The sequence below is a fragment of the Vulpes vulpes genome, chromosome 9, assembly GCF_048418805.1.
Source record: "Vulpes vulpes isolate BD-2025 chromosome 9, VulVul3, whole genome shotgun sequence".
Classification (NCBI taxonomy): Eukaryota; Metazoa; Chordata; class Mammalia; order Carnivora; family Canidae; genus Vulpes; species Vulpes vulpes.
The window spans coordinates 99899473-99926973 of NC_132788.1; the positions used below are offsets into that span (position 1 = coordinate 99899473).

The window sequence follows — 27501 nt, forward strand, 5'->3', positions numbered from 1 at the left end:
TCTGCCTAGAAAAGGCCTGGATCTCAGTAGGAAATAAATATTTGCTCTAGTTGAGTAACTGGTTATATACATCGTATGAATATTTGTTGGGGCCTCCTAAGACTCTTGAGCTAGGCAGTGGGGAAACAATAATGAACTAGGCAGACGGGACTCCTGTCCTCATGGAAATTACACCCTAGTGGAGACAAGTAAATGTGCAACTAAAGGATGGGTGTCTGCGTGGCTGGGTGAAAGGATGTGTGTAGCGATGGGTGGATGCTTCCTTGCTTGTTTGGATATGTATTTACTTGGGTGGTGGGTGGATGGGCAGGTAGTTGGGAGTGGATGGATGGGTTGAGTGGGTGTTCAGATGGGTGAATGGGAATTTGGGTGGGTGGCTAACGCTGACAGGACCAGACGTTGGTTGAGTGGTGGATGGGTGAGTGTGTAGATAGGAGGTGGATGGGAGGTTTGAGTGTTTGGATGGATGGTGGATAGTTGGTTAATTGGCTGAATAGATAGATGAATGGTTGACTGGATGAATGGGTGGAGAGATGAATGGGTGGTGGATGGAAGAAAGCAGATCTGTTATGTATTCATGATGGGGTAGTTTTGGAGGCTGGGATCCTTGGGGTTGGATGGAGAAAGGGGCGCTTAGCATGGGCACCTGCGGCAGTTCTAGGGACACGGAGGTGCTGAAGTCCAGTTTGGATAATGGGAGAGGAGAGAGAAGACTTGTGGTTGGAAGGTAGCTGATTGGGGGCAAGGGACTGAAGGATACGGATTGGCTGGATGGAGTTTTCAATGACCTATAAATGACCCATGGGGGAACTTCTCTGCCTCCTCCTCACTCTTCTGGTGCTATTAGTAGGCCTAGCATTGGAAGAACCAGTAGGGTGATGAGGAGCTATTGGGGGCAGGGGGACAAGTGTGTTGTCATGGAAACAGACCCTCCCTGGACTCTCAGGCCGCGCGGCCCCTTTAAGGGTGACCTGCCTGGCCACTCCCAACATGGCGGCGCGCCCGCTGACCGCCCCCCCCCGGGCGGCGCGGGGGGGGGGTGGGGTGGGGGGGCCTGGACCTCCCCATCATGGCGGCGCGGCGGGGCTGTCGCGCTGAGGTCACGGCGGCGCGCCGGGGGGGCGGGGCGGCGGGGGGAGCGATTTAAAGGGACAATGTCCCCCGAGCGGTGGAGGCGGCGGCGGCTGCGGAGGCCGCGGCACCGGCACCGGGAGCAGCAGCGGCGGTAGCGGCAGCGACGGCCGCACCGAAGAGGGGAGCTTCGAACCCCGGCGCCTGGCCGGCGGCACCGCCTCCCCGGTGAGGCCCGGCCCGGCCTGGGGAGCCCGCGGGCGGGGCGGAGCCGGCACGGGGAGGGGGAGGCCGGGGCCGGGCCGGGCCAGGCGGGACCCCCCGGGGCGGGGGGCGGGGGCGGGGCCGGCAGGGGCGGGGCCTGGCCGGGGGCGGGGCCGTTCTGGGGGGGGGAGGAGCGGGGGTCTTGGGGCAGGTGTCCCCCCACCTCGGCGCGTCCCACGGGGTCTCCTGCCCCGAAGTGCACGGGCGGAGGGAGCGTCTCCCGGACCCTGGCCCAACGAGGGGTGCGCTGGCGCGGCGCCGCCCCTACCCCTGCGACCCCCGGGGGGCGTCCAGGCGGGAGGCCCCTTCCCACGCTGCCAAAGTGCTCTCCGAAGTTGCGGTCCCGCCTGTTCCCCGCGGGCAGTGCCCACCCGGTGGGCACCCGCAGGTGCTTCCTCTGGGCCTGGGCAGGGACCCCCGCCACGACTGCCAGGCCACGGACTAGCCCCTTGGGAGCCCCCAGGCCCCCGAGGGCAGCGCCTGCAGCCAGGCCTGGAGCCCGGGCCCCGCCCCGGTTGCCTGGGCCCGGCCTCCCCACCATCTCCCTGGGGAGGGCGCCTCATTCCTGCCCTTCACTTTCCGCCGTTACCTTGAAGGTATTTATAGGTGTAGAGGACAGCACCCACCCCCCCCCCCACACACACACATGGCCTCCCCAGGGTCCTCATTTCTGGACCAGGAGCCCTATCCGTCGTTTTTGTCCGCAGACTAGAGAAATCTTGGGAGGGTGGGATGGAAGAGCCCAGGCTGGGTATGCATGAGGGGTGATTTGGGGAGAAGAGAAGGGGTTAATGCTGGGGTCACTTGAGGCTGCGTGTGAGGGTGAAAGGGTTAATGCTGGTGAACCCTAAGGTCCTGAGGGGATGGGGGCTGGAGTGTGGGAAAAGTGCAGAGGTAATGATGGGGGCACTTGAGATAGTGTATAGGATCAGTGTGCAGAAGTGACTGGGATTCATGCCGGGGCATGGGCATAGGAGATGCATGTGCATGGAAGCGAGGGCACAATTGGGAAAAGTGCAGCAGTGTGTGAATGAAGGGAGGCGCCTGGGAGAAGTGAAAGGATTAATACTGGAAGAAAACAAGGTGGATGAGTTTGCATGTGTAAAAATAGGGTAAACTGAGGCAGTACAGTGCAGGAGCTGTGTAAAGAGGAGGTACCAGCGGGGAGACTGAGGCATACTGAGGCTACAGGCCAACTGGGATACTATGCTATAGATATGGCCTCAGCACCATTTACTTAGCTCTCCTGGGCTGGGAGGTAAACTGAGGCACTGAGCAGCAAGGGTGAGGACTGGGGCTTCAAGGAAGGAGAAACTGAGGCAGCATCCCTTTCCCACATCCCCTAAGCACCTGTCTCTCTGCCCCCAGGCCTACAATGCCTTGCTGAGCCAGCCCCGGAGCTGAGTGGAGCCAGGCAGAGAGCATCCATGGATGGGCCCCTGGCAGGCGGCCTGGCCGCCCCAGATCGCCCTCGTGGTCCTGAGAGACTGCCTGGCCCAGCACCAAGGGAAGACATCGAAGGTGGGGCCGAGGCTGCTGAAGGGGAAGGTGGCATCTTCCGGTCCACTCATTACCTGCCTGTCACCAAGGAGGGACCCCGAGACATTCTGGATGGCAGAGGTGGCATTTCTGGTAAGAGGATGGGCCCTGTGGCTCTGGGGGAGCATCCAGCCTGGTCCCTGAGGTTCAGAGAGGGCTAAGTCACCCACCTCAGCAGGAGTTGAGATGGGATCCTAATTCTGTTTGGGCCCAGAGCCTTCTCTTTGTACTCTGATTATTTTCCCATTTAACAGTTGTGAAAATAGAGGCCCTGGGAGCCAATGACCTGATGAATGCCCCCCCCCCCAACCCGGTGGGTAGCAAGGACCTGGGACTTGACCTCAGATCTGCCTGATTCCCTCCTCTGAGCACACTAATTGGGGTCCAATTAGTGGACCAGCATCCTGCCCTGAGAGCCCATTTGCTCCCCAGGCATACCCCATTCCATGTATATCCCAGCTCCCTCTTGCTGCACTGTCTTGGTGAGTCCTGCTCCTGAGCCATGGACCAAAACAGCTTGGGCCCTCTAGTGGCTGGGGAGAGACTGGGTAATTAGGGACACCAGCTAACCCCTTTGTGCCTCGGTTTACCCAGCAAAAGGGGATCTCACACTGTCCCCACCTCACGATTTGTTATTCATTCATTAAATACTCAGCAACTATTATGTGTCAGGCTATGTTCTAGGTGCTGGGGATACAGCCATAAACAAAAGAGGCAAAACTCCCTTCCCACAGAGGCCTGACATTGTAGTAGGAGAGATAGACAACAAGCAACTATATAAATAACATAAGGGCAGGTAGTGACAGATGCTGTGAAGGTAATAAACAGAGTGCCGGGATCATGCCCGGAGGACCTGGGAATCCTCCTTGAGTGGGTGGAATTTGAATGGAGCATTGAATGAATGGCGGGAAAGACAAGCCAGGTGGTGGGAACAGCAGGTGCAAAGGTCCTGCGGTGAGGAGGAGCCTGGTGTGTTCAAGGACCAGGCAGGAAGAGCAGAGTGCTGGGGGCAGTGCAGGCTGATGTACCAGATGTCTCCCTTCATCTGCTTGGCCTGCCCTATAGGCCTTGGTTTCCAGGAAACTTCATGTACCTCATCAGGAGTTTCCTACATGCCAAGCCCTTTATATGATCATCTCATGTCATTCTTAAAAGATTCCTGTGGGGTAGCCTCAGTTACAATCATCCCATGCTAGAGATGGGAAACCCCAAGCCCTAAGGAGCCCATGGTCCCACAGCTGGCAGTAACCTGGCTTGACAGCTCTCATCTTTAACCACCACCCTGTGTCAAGACATCCTTGACCTGCCCCAAGTCACCATTAGCAATATGCACGATGTTTGGATATTTACAGAGCACCTTCTTGGGACCACGCACACGCTCCATCCTCACCATCAGGCACTGGGTAGACAAACTAGTCACCGGGTGTTAGGACACAGTCGCTGGGGCTGCAGTGGGTGAAGCCCAGCTAGGCCCAGCCTGGAGGCCATCCTGGGGTCCTGGATGAGGAACAGTGAGTCAGACAGAGAGCAAAGGAAGTCTAGGCATCAGATTCCATATAAGCTATGGCATGGAGGTGATGGGTGGCACCCGAAGGTGTTACACAGGGGGATGACAGGGTGAGGCCGCTGAGGGTGAGAGTATCAGTGCTCAGGGAACCTTAGCAAGCCCCTCCTCCAAATCATTAGTAACCAGGGCCCAGAGATTGGCAGGACCATGTTCAGGTCTCAGGTCACATGGCTGGCCAGGGCAGACCTGAGACCTTGATTTTGTGACAGTCCCAGGGAAGCAGGATCTAGGGTCCCAGAGTCCTCTCTGGGTCTGGTTCTGAGGAATCTGTCACTTCTCTGCCAGGCAGAAACCCCAGGTCTGGCATGAGAGGGGGATGGTGAGCAGGTGGGTAGGTAGGTGCTTCCTTCCTCCCTCAATCAGGCTCCAGTGCATGTGCCTGGGGAGGAAGGGAATGTGGCTGCCAAAGGGGCCCAAGCCCACCCTTAACGATGTCCTTGAGCAACTGGGGGCATGGGACAGGGGTGGCTTGACTTGCGCGGGGTCACAGCCTGGAGGTTAGAGGAGGGCCTAGGCTTGGGACACAGCGCCTCCCCCGCTGCCCTCTCAGCCTGCTTGACCCCCCTTCCTGGCTCAGGCACCTGCCCTAGGAGTCTTGTGATGCCTATAAATAGGAACAGCCTCTGGGACTGCTGTTCCACCCTGAAGCCCGGGCCCTCCCTCACCCCGACCCTGCCCTCAGGGACCACCAGGGGGTACCCCTGGAGCAGCTACTTGCAAACTTCTCCACCTGGACATGGATACTTCCACTGCCTTCTCTGGCCTATGTTATGGCTATTGGCTTGGAGCCCCCACTGCCTCTTTGCAGCCCCCGCCTGATATTTGGCCTCTCTTTGGCCTCCTGGGTACAGCCAAGTCTTGGGGGGCTGAGAGCGTCCACATGGATGGATAGAGTCTGGTGCATGCCTGGCCTTGAGACCAGGGGGCCAGAGGATGAACGACACATTATTTCTGCCCTCACGTGGGACCCCAGGCTGGGGAGGAAACCAGAGCATGGAGTGCGCAGACCTGAGGCTCTTGGTCCAGCCTTCAGCTTGCAACCTGGGATGACTCCGAGCCAGCCCTGACCCCCGTCCCAGGCACCCTCACAGCCCTTCCTTCCCCCCATCGCCGCCTCTCTGGATGGAGCATGTACTGTGTGATCTCCTTGGCATCCGTCGCTGGCCCTGCGAGATGGGTGGTAGCTGTTTCCTTTATACAGAGGAGGAAACAGGTGGGAAAGGCGTGCCCTTCGGTCACCACTGGGCCTTGAACTTGGATCTGTCTACCTCTAAAGTCTATATTCTTGGCCATGATGCCAAGCTGCCTGGCTTGGGGTTGAAGCTGCTTGCGGATACCCTTATCATTTTTCCTCTCTCATTTTCAAACCCTCTCGGGGACCCGCAGATAGCAGGAGTCCATGAGGGCCCTTTGGCGTGGCCACTACCAAGGGCTGCATCCAGGCACCTCGTCTGACCTGCAGGGACTTCTGGATCCCCGCCAGCTATGGAGGCCTCTGGGCAAGCCCCCCAGCCCCCAGGTGTCTTAGACACGGGGCCTTGCTTGGCCTGCTTCTTCCAAAATGCTGCCACTAAAAATAGGAGCCTCGCTGGAGCTGCTCAAAGAGGCCAACACAGCCCCCTGGCTCGTGGAATCCTTAGACAACGCCAATCGCAGAACCAACGAATCTGGGACGCCCAGAATCTCGGCAGCTGGGGTCCCAGAATCTCAGAAGCAGGATGCCCAAACCCTCAGACCTGCACCTCTAGGCTGTGCAGGATCTTGTTGCCACTGAATCACTTGCCCTCCCAGAGGAGCTCACATTTCTGATCTTGTGTTCTCAAGAGACCCCATTTTGGTGGGGTCTCTCTCCCTTGGCTGGTCCAGGCCTTGCTTTCCTAACCCTCACACCTTCTCTAACATTCACCTCGACCTCCCACCCTGACACTCACCCTGGCACCCGAACATATACCTGCCTGGCCCTGCTCCCCATCAGCCTACTCCAGGGGTCCTCAAATGGCGGCCATTCTGCCTGCAAGGGATGCTTTGGCAGTGCCTATAGCCATTTTTGGTTGTCATGACTGCAGGGCCAGGGGCCGGGGGGTTACCAGCATCTAGTGGGGAGAGGCCAGTGCACAGAAAGTCATGGTTGAGAAACTGCTCTCGATAGTGCAAATTTATGTACCCCCATTGCCACCCTCACCTTCCAGAAGCCATGTGACAGTCACAGACCTTCTCTGAGGCGCAGTAGAAAGACCCTTAGCCAGTGACCATGACTTTCTGATCCCCCACGCTACCCCTGATGGCACTTTTAATTCTTTGGCTCCTGACAGCTCTCAATTTCCTGGGCAAATTGAACCATGGGGGATCAGAAAAAGAACTAGCCCTGGCCCTAGCCCTCTTTCTGGACCATCCTCCAGTTGAAGCTAATCCAGCAATTGCATCTGTCAGGCTCTGGACGGGGCACAAGTTCCCCCCGTGTGTTAACCTTGGCCCAGGCAGTTGGCCTGTACCCCAACTGGCACATTCACCCATGTCAGGCGAGTGTGGCAGGCAGAGGAGGCACAGGCCAGGATTCCTGTGGTCGCTCCAGGCGTTGGCTCCACAGGCGGATAATGGAGAGTTGGCTCTATCTGTGTGAGGGGTCCCAGGAGGGGATTTGATTCTAGGACTGAAGCCTGGAAGGGGGCCTGGGAGGCAGGGACAGGCACTCTGCAGCTCAGGCTTAGAGTTCCTCATTCATCATCTGGCAAGTATTGGTTGAGCACCCGCTGTGTGCCAGGCACTGGGAGGCTACAGTGAATGAGGCTGAAAAAGTCTCCTCCCTCAGGGGGTGCTCAAGTGCCAGCAGGGGCGCAGGCAAACCGTAATCCATAAGAGGAACCAGGCAATTTGGGAGAGGGTGAAGAGAGGAATGAAACAGGTGACAAGAGAGAAAGTCATAGAGGCTCACGTTGGTCAGTGGCCAGGGAAGGACTCTCCAATTTTAGTATATGTGCTGCTGAAGCGAGCACGGAAGGACTCTCCAGACAGAAGGAATAGCCAATATTGAGGCCCTGGGGCCAGGAAAAGTTGGGTGGGCTTGAGGCATCAAGAGGAGTCAGGACAGAGCCAGCAAAGGCAAGGAAAGGGAATCAAGGCTGGAGAGACCTGCAGAGGTCCCACCTCGCCACAGGGCTTTGTAGGTAGTGGTCAGGAATCTGGTTTTTATCATAGGTATAATAAGTCAGGGGAGTTTTTACCAGGGTATGATTTTTAAGAATCACCTTGGCTTGCTGGGTGGGAGTAAAGAGAGAAGGGTTGAAGGCAGGAAGCCCCAGGGTCCCCCAGGAGACTCCTCCAAAGAGACTCCTTTCAGGGCTCAGGAGTGCAGAGGCCAAAGGCCTCTCAGAGAGGGGTGCGGAGCCGGCTAGGCCCTTCGAGGTGCCCGGCAGGGCTCCCAGAGCTGGGGTGTTGTGAAGGACCCCGGCCAGGGGGACCCCAGCCCCTCAGGGTCTCCCCTCTCTGTTGCAGACGGGCAGCCCCATCCTGGCCTCAGCGAAGCCCTCCCCCGTGCCACCTCCGCCACCCATCGGATCAGCAGCTGGTGAGTGCCACGCTGGCCCTGACCTCAGGGAGGGCAGGGGGGCAAGCAGGATGTGCCTAGGCCCCAAAGGAAGCCCCTGGGGAGTGAGAAGGGGAAAGGAGGGAATCAGGAGGCCAGGCAGGAGGAGATGGCTCCCAGCAGGCAAGCCCCTGGGCATGTGCAGGGGGTGGGGAAAACTGGGTTGAACACAGACAGTCAACTCTCATTATCCCTGCCAGGAGCAGGGCCAGAGGGACAGGAGCCTGAAGGTTAGACCCTTGGAGTCCTGTCTCTGCCAGATGACCCTTAGAATGATGTCAGTCCTTTCTAAGCCTCAGTTTCCCCATCTGTAAAATAAAGTCCCTAAGATGCATCTCACAAACTGGCTTTGAGGACCCCAGAGAGGTTGGACAGGAGCAGGAAATGACAATAGTGGTGACAGCAGCAACCCTTTATAAAGTCTGGGTGGGTGCTAATATGTAATAAACATTGCGATGTGTCAATGAGAGCTCCCATTAGTTGAGCGCTTGCTGTGTACTAGCCTCTTGGCACGGGTTTCCCCCTCTAATCTTTGTCATGGACCTGGAGGGTGGGTGGTCCTGTTGGTATCACCAATGGGGCTGAGAGAGATGACCCTGTGTTTTCTGCTCTGCCTCTCAATGGAACCCCTTTCTGCACTTTTTGGTGGGCGTAATCGATAGCCCCTCTTGGAGGCAGAGTCCTGAAAACGAAGGGAGATTTATCAGTGTCATGATAAGAACCCATGTTGGTTGTGGGCTTACCATAAACCAGGCATCTGGTAAAGTGAAGCATTTCTCCAGCATGGAGTCATGTCCTCCCTACACTTCCCAGGGTCCGAGTCAAGGTCCCCATTTGAAGGGCTCTAGTTGTGACCATTTAAATGAGCACATCCCTCATGTGAACTTTTCTTCTATTGTGGATATGAGAAAGCTCCTTAGATGTTGCAGAAGGACACAGAGGCTCCTGGCTTGGGGGTCTCGTTCTCATTTTTAGGATTGGAAAACTGAGGCTCAGTGAGGTTGCTTTGCCCCCTTTCCCCCAAGGAGGTCAGGGTCCTTAGGGCCAGAGGCTGAGCAGGATCCTTCTACCACTACTAACTCTGCCCTTCCAAGAGGGGAGCTGCAGGGGGAAAGGGCATTTCCCTGAATTGTTTATACCACAGAGTTGTACCACATTTGCTGGAAAGTGAGGCTAAATGAACTAAATCACCTTGGTTTGGGGAAAACCTCTTGGTCTTAGGCAGCTGGGGGCACAGATCAGAGCCTTGGTCTTCCTGCGGGACAGATGAGAGTTGACTGTGCCACCAGACTTGAGGACATGCCCTGTGACCCTGGTGTGACCACTGGTGGACCCTGCACACTCTCCCACCATGGAACGGGGCTGGGCTACATGGACAGGTGCATCCTGGGAGCTGAAGGTGCTTTTTGGTCTAATAGCTCTGGAAGGGCCACATCTATTCCCCCTACCTCCCCACCCTCACCTCCACACTCCCAGCCCCTCTGAGGTCACCCTCGGGCTGGGTCTCTGGGGCTTATCTCAGGCTGCCTATGAGGAACCCCCTCCCCTGCCCAAGGAAGAGAAATTGAGGCCTGTGGCTAACCTGTCCCCATTGGCACTTCCTTGCAGTTGCTGGGATGGAGGCAGCCTGGACTTCCAGCCGGGCTCCCCACCACCCCACCTCCTGGGCCACTTCCCCGGCCCCCCTGATGGCCAGGGGTCCTGGGAGCACCCCCTGGTCCAGGAAGCCAGGGAGGGCATCCCATCTGAACGGAGGTTCGAGGACTCAGTCATTGTGAGGACTGTGAAGCCCCACATTGAGCTTGAGGGATCTAGAAGGTTCTTGCACCATCAGGGTGAAGCAAAGCTCTTGGAGAAGGCCCCCCGGGGCCACCCCAGGTTCGACTGGCTCCAAGATACAGATGAGCCGGCCCCACCCCAGGATGCTGGGCTGCACCTGGACCTGCCGCCCCAGCCCCTGCCCCTCACCTCCTTCAGGACGGTGCTCGTGCCGGTAGAAGACACCACTAAGACGTTGGATGTGACAGTGGTGGACACCAGGGAGCACCTGGCAGACCTCGAAGAGCTGGCTCAGCCATCTGAGTGGGGCCTGCCTAGGTCGGCCTCGGAGGTGGCCACACAGACCTGGACGGTGAACTCGGAGGCGTCCGTGGAGCGGCTCCAGCCCTTGCCTTCCCCGATCCGGACAGGGCCCTACCTGTGTGAGCTGCTGGAGGAGGTGGCCAAGGGGGTGGCCAGCCCGGATGAGGACGAGGATGAGGAGCCAGCCGTGTTCCCATGCATTGAGTGCAGCATCTACTTCAAGCAGAAGGAGCACCTTCTGGAGCACATGAGCCAGCACCGCCGAGCGCCGGGTCAGGAGCCACCTGCTGACTTGGCCCCGCTGGCCTGTGGGGAGTGCGGCTGGGCCTTTGCTGACCCCAGTGCCCTGGAGCAGCACCGGCAGTTGCACCAGGCCTCCCGGGAGAAGATCATTGAAGAGATCCAGAAACTGAAGCAGGTGCCTGGTGATGAGGGCCGGGAGGCACGGCTGCAGTGCCCCAAGTGTGTCTTTGGCACCAATTCCTCCAAGGCCTTTGTGCAGCATGCCAAACTGCACGTGCGCGAGCTTCCAGGCCAGCCTGCCAGGGAGCCCTTTGGGGGCGGCAGTGGGGCTGGCAGCCCAGGCCCCGATGCTACCACCCTCACCTATCGACCCTACCGAACCTCCTCAGGGCTCAGTGGCTGCGTTTTCTGCGGTTTCCCGGCGCCCAGTGAGAGCCTGCTCAGGGAGCACATGAGGCTTGCGCATGCCCATCCCCACTGGGAGGAGGACGCCGAGGCTTTCGAGGAGGACCCTGCCAGCCAGCCAGGCACCAGCCAGGATGCATATGCCCGCTTCCCTGATGCTGCTGAGGACTACTTTGGCAAAGCTGAAGCTCTCTTGGCCCCCACATGGCAGGAGAACCCTGCTGGATATGACCCCAGCCTGGCCTTTGGCCCAGGCTGCCAGCAGCTGGGCGTGAGGGATTTCCCACTGTCAAAGCCACTTCTGCACGGCTCAGACCCAAGGCCCCCAGGAAGGCCAGCCTTTCCCTCCCCTCTGGCATCTGCCCCCTACTCCTTACAGCCCAGTAGAAACAAGAGCATGGTCCACCTGCAGGGGCTCCCAGCCCAGCTGGGGGACCGGAGACACCCTTGGAGTGAAGAGGAGGAGGAAGACATACCGCTGGTCTCAGAGATGGACTTTTCCCCTGAAAATGGGGTCTTTCCACCCTTAGCTGCCCCTGGCCTCATCCCACAGCTGGCCCTGGACCTGAAGCGGACTTTCCGAAAAGCTCTGAGGGCAGCTGAGGCCTCTCGGGCACAGCAGCAGCAGCTCCGAGGGATGGTGCCACTTGTGCTGCTGGCAAAGCTGGGGCCACAGGTCATGGCTGCAGCGACCAGGATGCCCCCAAGGCTGCAGCCTGAGGAGCTGGGGCTGGGGGGCGCCCACCCCCTGGACTTCTTGCTCCTGGATGCGCCGCTGGGCGGCCCACTGGGGCTGGACATGCTCCTCGATGGGGACCCAGCAGTGGCATTGAAGCACGAGGAGCGGAAGTGCCCCTACTGCCCCGATCGCTTCCACAACGGCATCGGCTTGGCCAACCATGTCCGGGGCCACCTGAACCGTGTAGGCGTGAGCTACAATGTGCGGCATTTCATCTCTGCCGAGGAGGTGAAGGCCATTGAGCGCAGGTTCTCCTTCCAGAAGAAGAAGAAAAAAGGTAGGGCGGCTTCGCTCCGGCACCCACCTCCATCCGAGGCCCAAGAGACGCACAGCTGGGCAGCTGAGTTCTGAACCAAGCAATCCTCACTCTAAATCATCCCATAGTGCCAAGCAGGGGGAAGTCAGGGCCTCCCCTTCTGGAAGACTGGGAGCTGCGGCAAAGGCCACCGCATCGGTGGAGGTGTGGGGATGCCCCAATGCCCTGGCCCTTCCGGCAACTGGAGGAAGGAGTATGGGCAGAGGAGGCAGCCCCAGGCAGGGAATTTCACTGATGTCTTCATTCGACAAATATTTATTGAGAGAGGTCCCCTCTGTTCTGGGCACTTGGGGACACAGCAGAAAAGGAAACAGCAGTCCCTGCTCTCCTGGAGTTCACGGCCCAGTAATAGGAGTGTGGGACCCTGGCCGGCTTCAGAACCCCCGGGGCAGCCTGTGAGGTATGGAGATTCCCAGGCACCAGGGTTCTGATTCTGGAGGTCTGTCTCCAACACGAGTGCCCTGGGTGGTTCTGACGCTGGCAGACATGGATCCCACTTGGGGGAGGTGCTGGTGTGCTGTTTGAGGGAGTGCATACGAGTATGTGTGTGTGTGTGTGTGTGCGCGCGCACGTGCATGTGTGCAAGTGTGCATGTACTGGGGGTAAGGGGCCAGGAGCAGACAGCCATAAAACCAGGTTCTTACAATGGTGAGTGACCAGGGCTGTGATGGGGGAAACTGGGGTCTGAGGAAATGGACAGGAGGTCCCTGACTCCACCTGGGGGCATCCAAGCAGGCTCTCCAGAGGAGAACATCCCATCCATTTGGCCATTTCTTCATTCAACAAAGATTTCATTGACAGCACTGGAGTGATAGTGAGCAAAAATAGGCATGCGCTCTAGACACGGGAAGGATATTAATCAAACACTCAGCCAAAGGATTGCAAATGCACAACTGGAGGAGGGTTTCTGGGGGGTGGAGTCCCTGATGCTGAGAACTATGTGAAGGGAAACCTGGAAGGTCAGGCAGAAAGGGCTTCCTGGAGTGGGAGGATTGGAGAACACGTGGAGCAGACAGGAGCTGATGCAGGCAGGAGCATGAATGACAAAGGGAAAGGGAGGTGTCTAGGGTCAGGGATGGCACTGGCTGTGTGATCTGTGGAGGGGGAGCAACCCCAGGAACGGGGAGGGCTGGGGCCAGTGGGTCACCCCTCCAGGCAGTCCATATCCTCTCTTCCTCCACAGTGGCTAACTTCGACCCAGGCACCTTCAGCCTAATGCGCTGTGACTTCTGTGGGGCTGGCTTCGACACCCGAGCCGGCCTCTCTAGCCACGCCCGGGCCCACCTACGTGACTTCGGCATCACTAACTGGGAGCTCACCGTGTCACCCATCAACATCCTGCAAGAGCTGTTGGCCACCTCCGCTGCTGAGCGGCCCCCCAGCCCCCTGGGCTGCGAGCCTGGGGGGTCACCCAGTGGCTTCCTGACCTCGCGTCGGCCCCGCTTACCTCTCGCAGTGCCCTTTCCACCCACCTGGGCTGAGGACCCTGGGCCAGCCTACGGAGATGGTAAGGGGAGAGGGTGTGGATGGGGTGGGGCCCTGACCCTTCTCAGGGCCCCAGAGAGATGAGAGGAGGTGGGAGGGGGCAGCCACTCCACTTTTCTGGTAGTGTTTCAAGTCACTTTACAAAGTATACTGACAACTGTCCTCACAACTGCCATGCCACTTAGAGGTTATTTATGTTTTATTCAGGGGCTGGTCCAGGGTTACTCCTGGATCCAATTCATCCCTGCCCTACCTGACAGTGATTTTCACACATGCTTAGTCACCTTCTACTGGGAGCCAGATATGTTCTAAGAATTTTACAAACACAAGCTTATTTGCATCCTCACAACAATGCTATAAGGCAGGTGTTATTATTATTATCCCCATTTTACAGATAAGGAAACTGAGGCACAACGAAATTAATTAACTGGTCCAAGGACACATGGCCAGAAGTGGTGGAGCTGGGACTTGAAACTCCAGACAGGTCAGGTTCCAGCATCCTTGCTCTTAAAATCATCTGTCTAGAGCAGCACTGTCCTATAGAACTTTATGAGGTGGAAAGGTTCTCTAGATAGGTGTTCTGCGCATAGGTTACTACTGGCCACATATGGTGTTGAGCATGTGAAACGTGGCTAGTGCAAGGTTAGTGGTAATTCTGCCAAACATTGCAGAGCTAGAGTCTACATTCTGGATTTTCAGTAGTGCCTACTTTGTCCAGCAGCATTGATAACCCCTCCCATAACTGAATACTTGCTGTATACTAAGGTTTTATCTCATTTATGCCTCAAACAGCTCTGTGGGGCTAAGGATTGCTGTGTTGCTGTTTTGTGGACAAGGAAGCTGTGGGTCATCTGCTTTGCCACATAGCCACGAAGCAGCAGAGCTAGATTTCTGAACACCATGTTCGGTGGTCTCTCCAGTGGAAGATGGCTTGGAAAATCCGGAAGTAATATTTTGGTGAAGGAGCCTGGGGCTGGGCACCACTGGGGGAGTAAAAAGCTGTAGGACCCAGCCTTGCAAAGCCTGACTTTGTAGGAGCCTTTACTGAACTCAAAGCAGAGAACTTGGCAGTGAGGAGTCAGTGGGCTCTGGGGAATGGAGAAGTTTCTGAACAGAGGAACTGTCTAGGGGCCGCGTGGCACTGAGGTTTCCTTGGGTTTCTCCTACCTGGAGCTCCCAGGGTCCTACCTCCATCTGTGCTCTGAACTCCACTGGACCCATTTGCCAGCCCCCTTACCAGTAAAGGGCATCTGAGGGTCTGCAAAGTGGAGGGTGGTGCTGTGAAAGCTCCCTCTCCTCCTTGGACAAGGAATCTGAGGCACAGAAAGGACAGAGTGGCTGGTTGAGGACACAGTTTGGAAAGAGCCAGAGTAGGGACCTGACCTCAGGCTTCTTGCCTCTGCTGAAGGCTGTCCCCTGGGCATTCAGCTCACACACTTGGCTGGGTTTGCAGTGCCTCAGGGATGGCTGAGAAGTGGAGCTGGCTCTGAGGATGGCTGGGGGACACAGGAGGTAGTCTGTAAGCTACAGCCCCGCTTGCTTGCTCTTCTTCTTCTTCTTCTTCTTCTTCTTCTTCTTCTTCTTCTTCTTCTTCTTCTTCTTCTTCTTCTTCTTCTTCTTTTCTTCTTCTTCTGTCACTCTGGTAGAGGTCTGAATGTCAGGCTCACACTCCTTACTTGGCACTGGGTCAAGCCCCTCAGGGATGGCAGGGTGTGTCCAGTAGTCAGCCTCAGCTCTGGTCAACCTGTTTCCACTAGAAGACCAACGTGGCAGCCCCCGGTCAGTGCTAATGGAGATGGCTAAGTCTTTGGGGTGTCAGGATTCAGTCTGGTACTGTCCGGGCCTTGTCCGTGGTGGGGGATGGGGTGGGGGTGGGGTGGCTCTGAACAGTCTTTCAGTTAACACCTGGTGGGCTGGAGGGCTGTTTATGGGTGGTTCCGAAGAGCCTGGAAGCCTTGCCTTCCAGAAGGATGTCCAAGATTAAGGCTAGGTCTGGGCACCCGGCCTGCCCTGATTGTTCCTAGAAGCATCTCGCACCTAAGTGGGCTGTAGGGGCGGGTGCCAGGTTGGGGGCGGGGCAACCGTCAGATTCTGGCCCCACCCAGCTGTCAAGAAACAGCTGGGGGCAATCGGTTTGATGTTGGGAAGAAGCAGGTTGTGCCTGGAATGGGGTGCTCGCGACCGTGTGGGGAGCTCCGCGGGACTGCGGGACAGCGCCGGCGGCGTCGGGGGGACATTTAGATATCAGGATGATGTGGGGCCCTCCCAGCTGGGATCTGGTGTCTTCCAGATCTCCGACACGAAGGGAGAATTCCAGGATAGAGGATGGAACAGGACCCCCGGGCAGGTCCTAGCTCCGCCCGTGGGCGCTCCAGGAAGCTGGACGCGGGGAAGGCAAATGCGTGTGGTCCGAGGATTCCCATTTTAGCCTTAGGGGCGCTCGGGGTCGGGGGCGGGGGGGAGAGCGTCCCATCCCGTCCAGGCCAGGGGTGGGAGTGCGGTTGGCGGCCGCGCCCAGCGCGGCGTGCGTGCGTCCCCGAGCCAGGGTGCGGGCGGCTCCCTGAGGCTCCCGCCCCACCCCCCCACCCCCGGCCCGCGGGGCCCGGGCAAGCGTTTCGCTCACTCGCTCGCGGCGCTCGGCGCTCGGCCGGCCGCCCTGGGCGCGCCCCGAGGGGCGGGGCGGAACGGAGCGGGCTCGGCGGCGGCGCTCGGCGCTCGGCTGCTCCCGCCTGGGGCGGCCGCCCCGCGTGCGCCGGAGCCAAGATGGCCGCCTCCACCGCCCAGTGCCGAGTGACAAAAGCGGAGAGCAAGGCGGCGGCGGGGCCGCGCGCGGGGGGCGCCCGGGAGCGCGCGCCCGCTGGGGCGCCCCCGCCCAGCCCCCCGAGCCCGGGCCCCGCGGCCCTCCCCGCGCCGCCGCCGCCGCCCCCGCCCCCGCCGCCGCCGCCGCCGCCGCGGGACGGGCCCAAGGCCGAGCCGGAGCCGGGGCCCGGGCCGGCGCCCGCGCCGGGTAAGAGCCCGCGCCGGGGAGGGTGCGGGGAGGGCAAAGTCGGCATTCCGCCCGCCCCCTGCCGCCGCCCCCGCCGCCCGCCGCCCGCCGCCCGCCGCCCGCCGCCCGGTCTCTGGGACTCCCCCTCCCCCCAGGCCCTCCAGTCGCGCGGGCCCGGGGCCTCCTGTCGCAGCTCGCGGGGCCCCGGGCTTCAGAAACACTGTCCGCCGCCGCTCCGTGGGACCCTCACCCTGCCTGACAGGTGTCCCCTGTCCCCCTTGGAGCCCCGGGAGCGCCCCTCGCCACAGTCTCCGGCCCTGCGGCGCAGAAGCCCGCTCCGAGTCACTTCAGACACGGTCCCTGCACCATCTGACAGACGCGCCCACTCCACCCGGCGACTTTGACAAAGTCCTCGGTGTCCCGGGCCTCGTGGCCCCCCCTGCCTCCCTTCTGCTCGCCTCCGTAGGACTCCAGCCGAGCGGAGAACCTTCATGGCTTCCTGCTCGTAGGCCTGACCGGCTGCAAAGCTCCATCTGACACACAGTTTTCTTCAGCCTCAGAGCTGTCTCCCCGCCCTGAACACGACACCCGGGGCTCAGCAGGCCCCGCGGGCCCCCTTCTCCGAGAAGAGTAGACCGCGAACACATGCCTTCCACTCCCTGTTCTCCTGTACACCTCATCCAGGGAGGCTTCCTGACTTGTCCGAGGCCTCGGAAACTTCCTGCAAAGTTCTGTGATTCTCGCTTTTCCTGTCCCCATTCAGATCTCGGCTGATCCGGGCTCCCAGTTCTCCCCTTACCCCACTTAGGGCTCAGCTTGTGATAAGCAGACCACTAGGCAGCCCCGAGTCGCCTCCGCAGCCCCAGGTGCCCTGTGGGGTGGAGATTCCCCCGTGAGTCCTGCGGAGCCTCCTTCCTGTCCTTGGCTTGTCAACTCTGCATTGCTTCTCTGGCCTCTGACTCAGGCCTTCTCTTACTGGATCTCCCTTCTGACTGCCACCTACCTGCTCCCAAGACTGACATGCTCCCCTGCACAAGTTCTGCCTAGAGAGATACTTTGTCAGGTCTAGGATCGGAGTCCCTGCCCCAACCAGTGTGTGTTCTGGTGGGTGGAAACTGCTCCTCGGCCCCGCTGTCAGTGGGCAGCCGTGACATCCCTGCATCTCACTGGTGCTGGGGGTTTGGATGGAGCCTCTGTTCTCATATGGTGAGTTGCCTCCCAGAGTGAGAGCAGATGCCAAGGATGAGGAAGAAGGCTCCATGCCCCTACTCTCAGTCCTTATGGGAGTAGACAGCTCCCACCCAGCCTGGGCTGAGCCTGTCTTCCTGACCTCACAGGCCTGGGTTCTGAGGAAAACACAATGGTGGCCATGGACTTGGGCTCCCCCCCGCTCCCCAAGAAGAGCCTGCCTGTCCCTGGGCCCTTGGAACAGGTGGCCAATCGGCTGAGCAGCAAAGTGGCTGCAGAGGTTCCTCATGGCAGCAAGCAGGAGCTGCCAGATCTCAAGGGTGAGTGACCCAGGTGGCATGGTGGGGGTGCAGGCCCGGCTGGTCACACTCACAGGGAACTCTTGGGCCTGGGGGTTAGTGTGGGGTCCACAGCTTTCTCTTCACCCCAAAGCCCTAAGGAGACATCTGGCTGTCTTCTGTTCAGCTTCTGCTGCTCTGGGCATGCATGGCCTTGAGATATACCCTCACCGGGTGGGGGAGGGGCACCCAGGGAAACAGCACAGTTTTCAGGAGCTCACACTCAGACCCAATTTATTTGCTGATTTTGGCCCTCATTAGCTATGTGATCTTTTGTATGATATTGTCTTGTCTGTATGTTGATATTCAGATCATTATTAAGTAGTTGATAGGCACTATGCTGGACTTATTGAAGTTTTAGAGCAGGGAGGCAGAGGAGGACACAGGCAGTGATAAGGGCTCTGCACAAGACAGGGTGTAGGGCACCAGAGGGACTGTTGGCTGGGGCCTCCAACCCAGTGTTTGGGGCATGAGTTGAGCTGCAGAGGCTGGCAAGGACAGCTCTGGGAAGCACTGTGACTGGCAGGTCAGTGTTTGTGTGAACACCTGTTGCCAGGACACCCTGGTATGTTGGATATCCGAAAGGCATTCTGCTGCCCGGGCCACAGAAGGGCTCTGCCTCCTGCTGTGTGCCGTTGGCACAACTCTTCCCTCTCTGAGACTCAGTTTCCTTATTTGCAAACTGGACAGGCTGATCCCTGCCTAATTAGGGTCATTTTAAGGATCAGGGAGGCTTGTAGGGAGCCTGGGTAAGTGGGATCCTGGGGGGAGGGGCAGTGGGAGGGCAGGGCTTAAGGGACCTCACAGCCAGCTCTCTTGGCCTCCATCTCGCCCTCCAGCCCAGAGTCTGACCACCTGCGAGGTCTGCGGTGCCTGCTTTGAGACACGCAAGGGCCTGTCCAGCCACGCACGCTCCCACCTGCGTCAGCTGGGAGTGGCCGAATCGGAGAGCAGCGGTGCCCCCATTGACCTCCTCTACGAGCTTGTGAAGCAGAAGGGCCTGCCTGACACACCCCTTGGGCTGCCCCCAGGCCTGTCTAAGAAGTCCAACTCACCAAAGGAGGTGGTCGCCGGTGCCCCCCGGCCTGGCTTGCTTGCCCTGGCCAAGCCCTTGGATGCCCCTGCTGTCAACAAGGCCATCAAGTCACCTCCTGGCTTCTCTACCAAGGGCTTGGCCCACCCACCCAGCTCCCCACTCCTCAAGAAGGCACCACTCGCCCTGGCGGGCTCCCCCACCCCCAAGAATCCTGAGGACAAGAGCCCCCAGCTGTCCCTGAGCCCCCGGCCAGCCTCCCCAAAGGCACAGTGGCCTCAGTCTGAGGATGAAGGGCCCCTGAACCTCAGTGAGTGCGGGTCCCGGGAGCTGAGGGAGGTCCTGGCACCGGGAGGGCTGCAGAGCCCAGGGTGGGGATGGTGGGGGCTACAGCTCCTAGGTCCTGGGTCCACTGGGTCAGAATATTGGTCAGAGCACTGTGTCTCCTGTTGGGCTGGCCTTGCAGCATATTATCATCTGCCTCCCACTCTACTTTGCTATTCTTCCCTCTGGAGGTTTGGCTGTGGCTGCTAAGCCTGCCAGGGTCATCCTCACCACTTAGGGGCATTTGGCCTTCTCTGAGCCTGAGGGTTGGGGTAGTGAATGAAGGTAACCAGAAGTCCTGTGGGCCTGTCTTCCCCAGAAGGGCATCTTGGGTCCTACAGGCAGGGAGGTGGTCCACCTGACAGGAAGTTTTGTAGTTGGCCCTGTCTTCACATCTTCCTGGCTGTCTGTGCAGAGGCACTTCTGTGCCCATGGGTGGAGCCAGACCTCCTGGGCTGCCTGTGGGCATGGCAAAGAAGGGTTTAGAAAGAACCACCCCCACCCTCCCGGGTACAGTGAGGAGGTTTAGCATGGCATCCCTTCGGAAGTCAGGCCTTCCCTCACATTTATGTTAGTCTGGGATGAGCCCGAGGTCTGGCCCCCTGCCCAATGGGGCATCCCAGTTGGCACCTCATGTTCCCATGAAGCCGCTTCCATTGTCTGCTCTGCTTTTGGGAGCAAGGCCCTGGGCAGGTCTGCCCTTGGCTATATGATGCTCGGCAGCTGGGTGGGGCCCCTGCTTTGCACCCACACAGCTCCCACCGCTGGGGTCCCAGGGAAGAGGCCCTGGGAGCATCAGATTGTGCCACTGGAATTTGGCCACCACCTCTCCACCCCACATCCTTAAGCTCTCCACACTCACCTTGATGCCAGAGGGCTAGGCAGGGAACAGGACTTTCTGTTTCCCAAAACCTCTTAAAATAAATCTGCGGCACAAATCTTGAACCCTGAATGGCCTGGGAAGCCTTAAATCATATCAGGTCTTCTTGCCTCAGTCCCCCAGGGCCGGCCAAGGTGGCGGCCGTGAACCCCCCCCTGTGTTTTGTCTCCGCAGCTTTAGATAGTGACGGGGGCAGAGAGCTGGACTGCCAGCTGTGCGGTGCCTGGTTTGAGACCCGCAAGGGCCTGTCCAGCCACGCCCGCGCCCACCTGCGCCACCTGGGCGTCAGCGACCCGGACGCCAAGGGATCCCCCATAGACGTGCTCCACGGGCTCATCAGGAGGGACGGCGTCCAGATCCGCCTCCCACCCGGGCGCGGCACCCTGGCCCAGCTGGGGCGGCCTCCTCCCACCTCTGCGGCCCTCTCCTTGCTCCCCCCCCCACCGCCGGCCAAGAAGGCCAAGCTGAAGGCCGCGGGTACGGCCAGCCCCTGGGGGAAGCAGGACCTCTCGGCCGCCGCAGCCGCCGGCATTTTCTGGGCCTCTGATGTGGAGCCGTCTCCTCTCAACCTCTGTAGGTTCTCGCTTCAGCCGCTCCCTCCTCCCTGCGGGCCCTGGCGCCCCTCCCGGGGGGGTCGTAGCCCCCTCCCTACTCCTTTCCTGCCAGGGCAGGGAGTAGACAGGGGCCCTTGGCAGTGGGCTGGTTCTGCCCAGAGATCTTGTTGGCAGTTGGCTGCTAGGCCCTCTCTCTTGGCCTTTGACCTCCATGACTGTGACCTTCCCTGAGAATGAAGGCCAAGGGTGGGGTGCTGCCTTTTGGTGTGAAAAGTGTCCATGGTTGCCCCTGGTCTGGATGGCATTTGGCACTTAGGCTGCTACTTCCTGCCCTCTTGCCCCTGTCCTTGTTGGGACCCAGGACCCGCAGAGCTGTGGAGTCTTGGTTCCATCCTCTGCCAGGACTGAGGGCCCATGCGCTCTCTGGAGCCTCCCCTCGCTCTTGCTGAGTTGCCCCCTGCCCTTCAGTCCCTCACTTGCACCTGCCCTCCACCACCATCCCAACCTGTGGGCATGCTGCTGCCCAGCCCAGCTGACCAGGAGACCCACAGACAACGATGCTAATGATTCCCCATGATGCTAATTACTCCTTTCTCCTGCTGCAGCCTCGGGCCCAGAACCAGCTCGAGACATCCGCTGCGAGTTCTGCGGTGAGTTCTTCGAGAACCGCAAGGGCCTATCAAGTCACGCGCGCTCGCACCTGCGGCAGATGGGCGTGACTGAGTGGTATGTCAACGGCTCACCCATTGACACACTACGGGAGATCCTCAAGAGACGGACCCAGTCCCGGCCTGGTGGCCCCCCTAACCCACCAGGGCCCAGCCCGAAAGCCCTGGCCAAGGTGGTGGGCAGCGGAGGTCCTGGCAGCTCGCTGGAAGCCCGCAGCCCCGCAGACCTTCACCTCTCACCCCTGGCCAAGAAGTTGCCACCGCCACCAGGCAGCCCCCTGGGCCACTCACCAACTGCCTCTCCTCCTCCCACGGCCCGGAAGATGTTCCCAGGCCTGGCCGCACCTTCCCTGCCCAAGAAGCTGAAGCCTGAACAAATGCGGGTGGAGATCAAACGGGAGATGCTACCAGGGGCCCTTCATGGGGAGCCACACCCATCTGAGGGTCCCTGGGTGGCGCCACGGGAAGACATGGCCCCCCTGAACCTGTGTAAGTGTGACCCCAGGGGCAGGGCAGTGAGAACACATAGAGGGGTCTCCCCCCGCCCCCCTCATTTGATGGGTACCCTGAGCACCCAGGGTAGAAATAGAACAGAGGCTACCCAGAACCAGAGGACAAGGGGTTAGCTGTGCAATCCTGCTCTGTAGGCCTCTAACTGAGCTACTCCTTGAGTCTCCATCCATGTTGGGGAGGCAGAATTGTGCCACTCAGTGATGCCCAGAAGATTTTACGTCTCGGGCCATCTTCAGTCGATTGGTAGTGTCTACCAACCAGATTCCTAAGGAGAAGGATTACATGGGTCAGTTAGTGATTCTCCCATGGGCTGGAGTATAGGCACTGGGAGTGGGCGGCTGCACCCTCTTTCTGACATTCCTGGTTGCTACGTGCTTGACATTTGGAGACAAGTTCAAATTAAGTGCTCAGCTCTTCCACTCCAGCAGTATGTGACCTTGGGCAGGTTTCCTCTTCTTGGAGGTGGAAGATAAGCATGGTCCCAGCTCCGTGTAGTTCCAAAGTAGTGTAAACCACTTAGCACGGTGCCCGCTTAAACGGAGCCATATGTATACTTTAGTCAGTAGTCTTACTGTCCTTGTCACTGTGTTCTCTCTGCTCGAATTGGCTGAGTCGTGTGCTGAGCAGGCGAGGATGGCCCAGGCCTCTGCTTCGGTGCTCATGTGCATTTCATATCAGCTGTGTGCCACATGCTTGGAGCTGCTCCCACCCGGTGGAGGTTTTCATCTGCATTTTGTAGAGGAGGAGTCTGAGGCTCAGAGGGGAAGTGGTTGGCCCAGTGTAACATAGGGGGTCACAGCCAAGCCAGTGCCTGAGCCCGGGATGGTTTGCTCCTCACTGCTTCTTGGTGTCACAGGGAATCATCTTGAAGCCAGATGAGGTGAATTTGAGGTGACAGAGCAAGCAGAAGGGCTGAATGTACACAAGGGCCCCTGGAAGCAGATGAGGGAGTGGGTCATTTGGGTCTGGGGCTGCATGGACGGGACAGCCAGGCACTTAATGTTAGCCTTGAGCTTCGAGCCTCCCGCCGCAGCAGCTGCCTCCTTCTCCTTCCCCTCCCTCCACCCTGGACCCTCTGCAGCGTCCCGGGCAGAGCCTGTGCGTGACATCCGCTGTGAGTTCTGCGGTGAATTCTTCGAGAACCGCAAGGGCCTGTCGAGCCACGCGCGTTCCCACCTACGGCAGATGGGTGTGACCGAGTGGTCCGTCAACGGCTCGCCCATCGACACACTGCGGGAGATCCTCAAGAAGAAGTCCAAACCGTGCCTCATCAAGAAAGAGCCGCCAGCCGGAGACCTGGCCCCTGCCTTGGCTGAGGACGGGCCCCCCACGGCTGCTCCTGGGCCTGTGCAGGCCCCCCTGCCATTGGTGCCAATGGCTGGCCGCCCAGGCAAACCAGGAGCTGGGCCGGCCCAGGTTCCTCGAGAGCTCAGCCTGGCGCCCATCACTGGTGCCAAGCCCACAGCCACTGGCTATCTGGGCTCAGTGGCAGCCAAGCGGCCCCTGCAGGAGGACCGCCTCCTCCCAGCAGAGGTCAAGGCCAAGACCTACATCCAGACCGAACTGCCCTTCAAGGCAAAGACCCTCCACGAGAAGACCTCCCACTCCTGTAAGCAGTGGGTGGCAGGGTCCTGGGAGGGCATCTGCTGGGGCCCGCAGGGCCTGGCAGTGCCGCACATACACTGACCCCCAGCAGAGGCCCGTGGCAAGGCCCCAGTGGGAGGCGGGACTGACTCCTGACCTGGGCAGGGCCTTCTGGGTACTTTTGTTCCCTTTGGGCTGGGACTCAGCAACACCCCCTCTGCCTGCAGCCACTGAGGCCTGCTGTGAGCTGTGTGGCCTTTACTTCGAAAACCGCAAGGCCCTGGCCAGCCACGCGCGGGCGCACCTGCGGCAATTTGGCGTGACCGAGTGGTGTGTGAACGGCTCACCCATTGAGACACTGAGCGAGTGGATCAAGCACCGGCCTCAGAAGGTGGGGGCTTACCGCAGCTACATCCAGGGCGGCCGCCCCTTCACCAAGAAGTTCCGCAGCGCCGGACATGGCCGCGACAGCGACAAGCGGCCACCCCTCGGGCTGGCACCTGGGGGCCTGGCTGTGGTGGGCCGTAGTGCTGGGGGTGAGCCAGGGCCTGAGGCTGGCCGGGCAGCAGACAGTGGTGAGCGGCCTCTGGCAGCCAGCCCTCCGGGCACTGTGAAGGCCGAGGAGCACCAGCGGCAGAACATCAACAGTGAGTGCTGGTGGAGGGGGTTTTAAGGGCAAGGGGCTCCTGCCACCAGGATTCTCCACTGTGCATCTGCTCTTAGTCACTTCCCCGATCATTCTCACCTGTTTGCCCATCTGGCCACAATCCAACCTGTCCCAAGGCCCAGGCAGCATCCAGTCACCAACTGTCCCATCTTGCTTTAAAGGCAGGAACCTAAAAAAAAAATAAAAAAGGGCAGGAACCTCCCCAGAAATCTTGCCCTCCGGCTTATCTCCTGTCCCTCTCTGTACCTTTCCACGCCTCAGAATTTGAGCGCCGACAAGCCCGCCCTCCAGATGCCTCTGCGGTCCGGGGGGGCGAAGAGGCCAATGATCTACAGCAGAAGCTGGAGGAGGTGCGGCAGCCCCCGCCCCGGGTCCGGCCGGTCCCCTCCTTGGTACCCCGGCCCCCCCAGACATCACTGGTCAAGTTTGTTGGCAACATCTACACCCTCAAGTGCAGGTATGCAGCCCCCTGGGTGGGTGGGGAAGAAAGACCACCCACTTAGGGCTGGGTCACCAAGTGCCTCTGAAAAGGACATGGGTTCGTGGGGGTCAAGAGATAGAGCCTCAAGGACTGCCTTCGAGTGTGGCTGGACCCAGGCTAAGAGCTTCTCAACAGCATCACCTCAGGGCAGTGAGCTGGGACCCTGAGGGTTCCAGTGCTGGCTTTGACACTCATCAGCCTTGTGACCTTGAGCAAGGGCTTCCCACCCCATGCTTCCATATTCCCACCTATACCAATGGGGTTGGTAACAGATTAGCTGTGAGGATTTAAAAAGTTGAATATTTATAAAGCACTCGAACTGTGCCTGACATACGGTAAGCACTCAACAAGTACTTGCCTGATTAAGAAAAAAATAGATCTTAGTCCATTTTTACCAGAGTCCGGGCATACATCAGAGGCCAGGAAACTGAGTCTGAGACTTAAGGTGGCCTGCCTCAGGCCACATAGGTCAAGTCAGAAGTAAGATTAGAACCCAGGTCTCTGGAGTCATGAGCTCAGGTCCTGAGCCCCTGTTCTGTGAGGCCTCCCTTGGGACCTCAAGCCCGGGGAGTTGGTGAGTTGGGTGCATGAGCAGGGTGGGAGTGAGTTAGTGCCTGACCCCCTTTCCCCAGCTGCTGTCCATCTGTCCTAAAGCCTGGCGGGGTAGGATCTGCTTCTCTGGGCTTTCTCTCCCCTCTCAGATCACATGCTTTAGTCACTTGGCAGTGGCACTTTCCCAGCATCAGAGCCAGCTGACTGCCCTGAACATAGAGATGGGGGTCTTTAGGGGACCTTACCCTGATCCTGGAATGGGTACAGGGAGCTGACCATGAGGAAATATCTGGCTTCTGGGTCCCCTTCCCTGAAATCTCAGGCATGTTCTCTCCACACTGAGTAGCAGCAGGTGTGCTCAGGGACATGGGCAGGGCTACACATCTGCCTCTCCTCATGGCAGTGGCCACTCCTCTCTCTCTCTCTCTCTCTCTCTTCCTTCCACACAGGTTCTGTGAGGTGGAATTCCAGGGGCCCCTCTCTATCCAGGAGGAGTGGGTGCGGCACTTACAGCGGCACATCCTGGAGATGAATTTCTCCAAAGCGGACCCCCCGCCTGAGGAGCCCCGGGCCCCGCAGGCACAGACAGCGGCGGCAGAGGCACCCTAACACAAAAGCATTCCAAATTCCCTCTCGTGCCACCTCTGTCTCCTCTTTCTCCTCCGTCTCTTCCACCCTCTCCTTCCTCTTTCTTTTCCGTTTCCAAAGGAGCAAGCCAAAACCTCAAACCGGTACCCCTTGGGGGCCGGGCACACTACAGCCGGGGCGCCAGGAGCCAGCTAGCGGCCCTTCCCCCAGCCCGAGGGCTCTGGGCCACACACAGCGCATCTTCCTTCAGCCTTGCCCACCTGGTCCAGCAGGGGCAGAGGCCAGGTCTCTTGCGGTGGCAGCTGATCTGGTGAAGGGGAGGAAGGCCAGCGCTCCCCCGAATCTAGCAGCCAGGCGGGGCTATGTTTGCCATCCGTGGCCATTTGCAAAGACCCCAAAGACCCCTGTCCTGGTTCCCTCCTGCCCCTGTGAATATCCTCTCACACGCACTCACGCGCACACACACATATACACACACACGCAAACACACACACACACATGCACGCACGCACCTCGTGAGACCCGGGATCTGCCCCAGCCCCCCAGTTCCTGAGTCAAACGACCACATCATGCCACGGTGCTTGCTCAGGGGAAGGCACGCTCCCTCTGAGGTCCTGCTGGGGCCCGGGAGCCCCCCACTGAGCCCATGATGCCACGGAAATCCTTGTTGGCCGCCCCCTCCCAGGGGCCTTCCCAGCCTGGAAGAGCTCAGAGCTGACAGCTGCCTCCTGCCATGTCAAGGCCCCCCCAGAGCCTTGGGGGACTCCGGGGCCCAGGAGGGGGTGGGGATGGGACTCTCCTCCCCCACCCCCACCCCCCTCCCTCTTTTCACTGTTGCTTTCTATGTATAGCTCCCTAGACCTTTCACTTTTTTAAAAACGCGTTTTGTGTAGAGAATAAGGAACGTGGATCTTTTTATTTTGCAATCCTGGGCCAGCTAGAGACCGGGAGCTGATTGACCTTTTAACTTTTTTCAGTGGCCACATTTTGGTTATCGATGTACCTAGAAGTATGTAAATTAGATTAAATTTCTCTTCTGGAAACACCCCGGGGCAGGCGGCCAGCGTGTGTTTTTCTGTCGAGTGGACAGGCTGGCATCGTCTGGCAGCCGGGGCTGGAATTGAGCCGCCTCCTCCCAGAGCCCCCGGAGGCCCTGGGTTTTCCTGTTGGCCGCCAAGCTCACCAGACCCAGCTGGGGATGAGCCCAAGTTCCCAGCTGTTGGCTTTCAATGGCACGGTTGGTGGGGGGCTCTGGCTGGTTGGCTGGCTGGTGAAGCGGCTCCTGTAAGCAGAGGAGAGGAACCAAGACTCTGGGCAGCTGGTCTAGGAAGGGGGCCAGGATGAAGTGATGAAGCCGGAAGGGCTCTCCAAGGGCAGAAGCTGTCCAGGGAGGGTGTGGGGGACCTGCGTGGGGAGGGAGAAGTGCACAGTTGCTGGCAGCCTTTGGAGAGCTGGGGCCAGCCTGCCTTCAAGACCTATGACTTGTCTGGAGACACAAGCACCCTGAACCCGAATCACACGAGGGGAATAGGGAGCTGCTGGCTCCATGATGTTATTTATTTTCTCGCTCTGCAAATGTTTATTGAACATTTCTGAGATTTTAAGAGATTTTGTTGGCTGCTCCTTCTTGTTTATTGCATGCGGTTTTTCAGCTCATCATCTTCACTTCAGTGGCCAAGGGCTGGAAAGTGGGAATAACCTCTTGGGGTGTAGACAGCAGAGGCCTCCTTTACCCTGAATGCTATTGCCCCAGGACCCCCATTGTGCCTCTGTCTGGGAGGGACAGGCTAACAAGCTGTGGTAATATGCCCACAAGAGTAGCGTTGGCCTACACTCTTGGCTTTTCTGGTC

General features: G+C 59.2%; 1 protein-coding gene across 11 annotated transcripts; it reads left to right on the forward strand.

Moving 5' to 3' along the window:
- The first annotated feature begins 1118 nt into the window (after positions 1-1118).
- WIZ (WIZ zinc finger) lies at positions 1119-27258 on the forward strand. 11 transcript variants are annotated; one of them, XM_072721348.1, is made up of 13 exons: positions 1124-1299; positions 2704-2967; positions 7934-8006; positions 9633-11770; positions 12993-13316; positions 17618-17788; positions 18646-19149; positions 20218-20616; positions 21203-21754; positions 22860-23387; positions 23590-24009; positions 24291-24486; positions 25512-27258. In XM_072721348.1, the coding sequence occupies exons 2-13, from the start codon at positions 2763-2765 to the stop codon at positions 25669-25671; spliced, it is 5670 nt and encodes a 1889-aa protein (XP_072577449.1). In that variant the 5' UTR covers positions 1124-1299; positions 2704-2762; the 3' UTR covers positions 25672-27258. The 11 variants fall into 11 exon arrangements, with proteins under 11 accessions (XP_072577454.1, XP_072577449.1, XP_072577451.1 ...); XM_025989743.2 differs by lacking the exon at positions 1124-1299 and adding an exon at positions 1830-1931; XM_072721350.1 differs by lacking the exon at positions 20218-20616.
- The last annotated feature ends 243 nt before the right edge of the window (positions 27259-27501 follow it).

Excerpts from the sequence above, each read along its gene's own strand:
- WIZ (XM_072721348.1), top strand. The coding sequence starts at position 2,763 with ATGGATGGGCCCCTGGCAGGCGGCCTGGCCGCCCCAGATCGCCCTCGT. Across the intron at positions 2,968-7,933 it reads TGGCAGAGGTGGCATTTCTG|ACGGGCAGCCCCATCCTGGC; the intron begins GTAAGAGGATGG and ends TCTCTGTTGCAG. Across the intron at positions 23,388-23,589 it reads CGAGAAGACCTCCCACTCCT|CCACTGAGGCCTGCTGTGAG; the intron begins GTAAGCAGTGGG and ends CTCTGCCTGCAG.